This window comes from Meleagris gallopavo, chromosome 5 (assembly GCF_000146605.3).
Source record: "Meleagris gallopavo isolate NT-WF06-2002-E0010 breed Aviagen turkey brand Nicholas breeding stock chromosome 5, Turkey_5.1, whole genome shotgun sequence".
NCBI lineage: Eukaryota > Metazoa > Chordata > Aves > Galliformes > Phasianidae > Meleagris > Meleagris gallopavo.
This window is the reverse complement of record NC_015015.2, coordinates 26,488,170-26,492,489: the sequence shown is the minus strand read 5'-3', so window position 1 is coordinate 26,492,489 and position 4,320 is coordinate 26,488,170. Positions and strand designations below refer to the sequence as shown.

General features: G+C 39.7%; 1 protein-coding gene across 1 annotated transcript in view; it reads right to left on the bottom strand.

The window, feature by feature from the left end:
- MED6 (mediator complex subunit 6) overlaps positions 1-4,320 on the bottom strand; it is a 27,913-nt gene that overhangs the window by 4,030 nt on the left and 19,563 nt on the right. Inside the window, exons 2-3 of the mRNA XM_031553633.1 lie at positions 2,702-2,970; positions 1,549-1,640 (exon numbers count right to left, since the gene is read on the bottom strand). Coding sequence (XP_031409493.1) covers positions 1,549-1,640; positions 2,702-2,970 — 361 coding nt within the window. The remainder of the gene's footprint in view (positions 1-1,548; positions 1,641-2,701; positions 2,971-4,320) is intronic.

The window sequence follows — 4,320 nt, the reverse complement described above, 5'->3', positions numbered from 1 at the left end:
AAGGCCATTCATTAAATCAGGTTTGGGAACAACTTCTACTAACTGATTGAAAATACCTGTTTGTTAGGCCTGCAGTGCAGAAAAACATCACAATTGTCTCCCTACCATTCTATGGAACAGGCTTCAGTTCAGTTTAGAAACTGTAACAGTGCTGTCAGCTTCACATTCCCAAGACTCTGGTCTGTGCACTCATTTGTTCTGGTTCCTCCATCTGCTTTAACTCATTTTGTTTCAACCTTCTTACCGACAAGGCCCAATGCCTCCTGTACTTGCATTTTACAAAGCTTGGACACCAGCCTAAATTAACAGGCCAAGACAACTGGGGACATATTACAGCCAGTAAAAAGAACGCGGAGTTCCTTCTCAGCATTTCCCTAGAAGCACAAAAAGACAGAACAGCAGCACTCCTGCCTCACAGCTTAACACACATAATGTGGAAGCCAAACTCTACTCTTGATTTAAAAGGTGTCTAAGCACAAGATTTCGATACGTAGGCATGAAACCTTTAACAAAGAAACAACAGGAAAATCCATTAAAGGTAGAATTACATGCACTCTTTTTCAGTATAGAACTACAATATTAAGAAGCCAATATCTGATACAAGCAAATAAAAAGCATTGCTGGATAAGTCAAAGTCCTATGCAACAGCAAAATGCACGTGCAGAGTCTGAATTAGCAAACATAAAGTTAAAAAGTAACTAGCATTTATCATGCTCTTCTTTTCTGTTTATTCTGAAATAACCTAAAATATTTTGTATGTATACAGAATAAAACTACTGAAATGTGATCGCTTTTTTTCTTTTTTAATTAGTCACACATGCACAACAAATTCAAGGTTAAAAAGGAATACTGAATCAGGTTACGCGCAAAGGGAAGAAAAAACAAAGGTATTTCAATTAGAACTTGTAAAGATCTAATGATTTCAATGATTTCACAGTACTCTGGTCTCAGAAGAACAACGAAAACAAGATTTGTATCTTTTCAGATCGGTCTTCTTCCCTTACTGACAAGATGCTACTCAGTCTACCCAAACTACAGCTGAAGGTGGAAACAGCACAGAATTAAAAAATAACAGAAAAAGAACCATGAACGAGCACTCTCCCTAATCAATGGAAATCACAGCTCATTCCCAATTGCATACTAGCCACTTCAGATGATTACCTGTAATTAAACTAAGCTCATCAGCTCCAAGCAAAAATATAATTAGCCTTACATTTAAATAATTAAAATGAAAAGTCCTAGAGAGCCAAACATACAAGATGTTGCATGAATGCTACTACCACTTTCAGAATACACCGCAGGGCAGTACTTTCTCACTGCACTCATCACATTTCACCACGAGATGGCAGCCCCAGCTATGAGCTCACCAGAGGTCACTGGTGACAAAATTCCTCCACCACGCCTCCAATACAAAGCCTCATAACCTTCCACTTAAATTTAGGATGAAGGCAGAAAAGGGGAGTCAGAAGTGTTCAAACAAATGAGGAATACAGAAAAGAGATTAACCGGTCGGCCTTCTCAACAGTGGCAAGAACTAAATGGCCTCACCTTGTGTTGGAGATTGCCTTTGCTGCTTTCGGATAATGAAGAGAATGGGCTCTTGAGCATGAAGGAGGATGTACTCCACTCCAACCATCTGGCTGAAACAGAAACAATCTGAATAATTATCTTTCTCAAAGCAAAATCTGTGGGATGTGAAGAGATATCAAGGGCCTAGCTCTATAGCGATAAAGTTCTCAAGCTTTCTATAATCATTTCTCAAGCTATTTCTAAATAAAGACATATGATTTCATAGCACTTCCTGATCTAGCTGTCAAAACCCACACATGCACCTGCATATAACCTATACCTGCATATACAAATGACTGCAACAATCTGGCACATCTAAACTGAACACACTAGCGGTCAAACAGCAAGGAAAACAACACAATCTATTAGCATAGAGATGCCATTTAAGCACAGAGAAAGGATCAGTGTACAATGTGACTATCTGTATATCTCATTTGAAAGCCCCTCTACAACCACATCCAAACACAAGTGGCTTTACCAATGAACTTTCAGCTCAGTTTGCACTTCCTTACTATACTGTAGAGTCTTCCAATAGTCCTCTAACACCTCACTTGTGCTCAATGCAGCAGATGGGAAACTGCAGAGAAAGTTAACTTGCACATGCTGCCATCTCATTACACAACCATCTGTGACCAGTTTATTTACAACGTTCCGTAATTTCATCTTCCATACTAAAAAGCCAGCTCCTAAGAGGAGTTATGTACTAATCATGGCATGCAGCCAGTGTGATATGGAATCATGGACTACTTACGAACACAAAAGTATCCCCTAACATAAACCCTACTGACTGTCGGAAAAAAAACATTTAAAGCCATTACCATTACCAAGCTTCTGTTGAGCTGGGAAGACGAAAGTCAGCAGCTTTTCTAATTAGAAATATCTAAAAGGTGATTTACTAGAATCTCCACATGTAGCTTCAAAATCAACACAACTTGAGATAATTGAAGGAAGTAGAAAGCAACTAAATATAAAAAAGTAAAAAAGAAGGAAAGAAATCTGGGCTCCCAGGCAAGTAGTGGGACTACAAAGCTCAGGAGAGAGAAGCAGAAGGTTTCCAGCATGCTTCCATTCAGTCATCAAAGATGGAGGGAGACAGCATACTAGTAGGAAGCAGTTTCGGATTGCAACTTACTTCAAGTGGTCCAGGGTCATCCGCTGCATTTTGACAACTTCATTATTACAGGTTCGGTCATAAAATGGGTTACTGCGCTCCGAGAAGTAGTCCAACACACTGCCATTGTTTAATATTGGAATCCAGGCACTGTCAACCCAGGAAATTCCCAAGAGGTTATCTGGGAAGAGAAACCTACGTTGAGTATCAAGACTACAACCGTCACCAACAGTAAGCTGCCACCAGCTAATGATTACAGCCGGTGCAATACAGCCCCGTACAAACCAATTCTAATTATAAGCACATTTTATAGAGTTCTGTTGTAGGTACACAGCAGAAATACATCTTAACTACGGTGTTTTTCTTTCCTTGACTCCTAGCTGTTGGTATACCTTTAACGGCTCAAGAATGGGAGTCAGTAATCGTGATATTGCATAACAGCCTAATTATACTTAGCTCATATAAGCCTAATTAGTAGTATTACATAAGGCTTATTTTATGAACAAGAGTACTAGCTGAGTAGAGAGCACATTAAATGCATAGTTCCTTTTGAAACACAGAAGTCAGGCAAGTTGAATTTTTGTTACTAAGTTAGAATCTGGTGCTGAAGAAATTATTAACCTTACATTAAATCTGAGCCTGGTCATGTTTTAAACTGTTTATTTCTGAGAAAAAACAGTTTGCAAGTCCTAAAGCACAAGACTGAAAAATAGGCAAAAAGATCTATTAATTAAAGGAAAGAGTTTTCTTCCAATAAAGCCAGTGAATAAATTACTGAGCGAAACAGAACAGCAGCATTGGTAACATTTCTCAGATGCTGTTATTACAGTAAGTCTCTCTGATATCACAGTAGCTGATACCAACATGTTTCAAAGATATAGGTGAAATCTGTAATAAAACAAACCCCCCAGAAATGACAGAAAGAAAGATGCTATTTCGGGTAGATGTTTCCCAGCTGTCATGAACAAGAGATCCTACAATAATTTGCCGAATTGCTTGTGGCAAATTACTTTCTGCACACCTCAGTGGGTTTTACAGAAATCCGTCTATGCAAATATTCACAATTACACACACTCAAAAAGAGCTTTTAAAAATGACATATGCTCTATTGTATGCAAATCATTCCACACCATTTAAATGTAAGTCTTTGGCATTTTATGACTGTGCTGCAGCACAATTACACTTCTGAAGCACTCGAATAGCCAAAGTTACAGTCTGACCAAAGAAACCACTGTCAGCAATTGGTTCTACAGACAACAAATCCGTTACCACTGAAGATCCGTGAGGTGCCCTAAAAAGCACCACCAGCACCAGGTACGTGATGAGAAGTCTCTGAATACTGAATAATGAGCTGAAATTCCCTTCTCACAGGAATCACTCCTCTACTATATATACCTCTCCTGAAAGCACACTCAGCACACCGCTGCATTGGACTGCACTGCACTGTAATTCTGTGACAGCTCTGCACGCTCAGGGTCGGACAGACACATTCCGAAACAACAGCTCACACCTTATCAACTGCTCCTCGGAGCAGCTGCTAGGAAGGTAACGCTGCCCGCTCTGTAAATATACATACTGACGGCATTCATAATCACCGGTAAACCGGTGGGAAACAGAGCCGAGGAGCGCTGTCCGAGCCC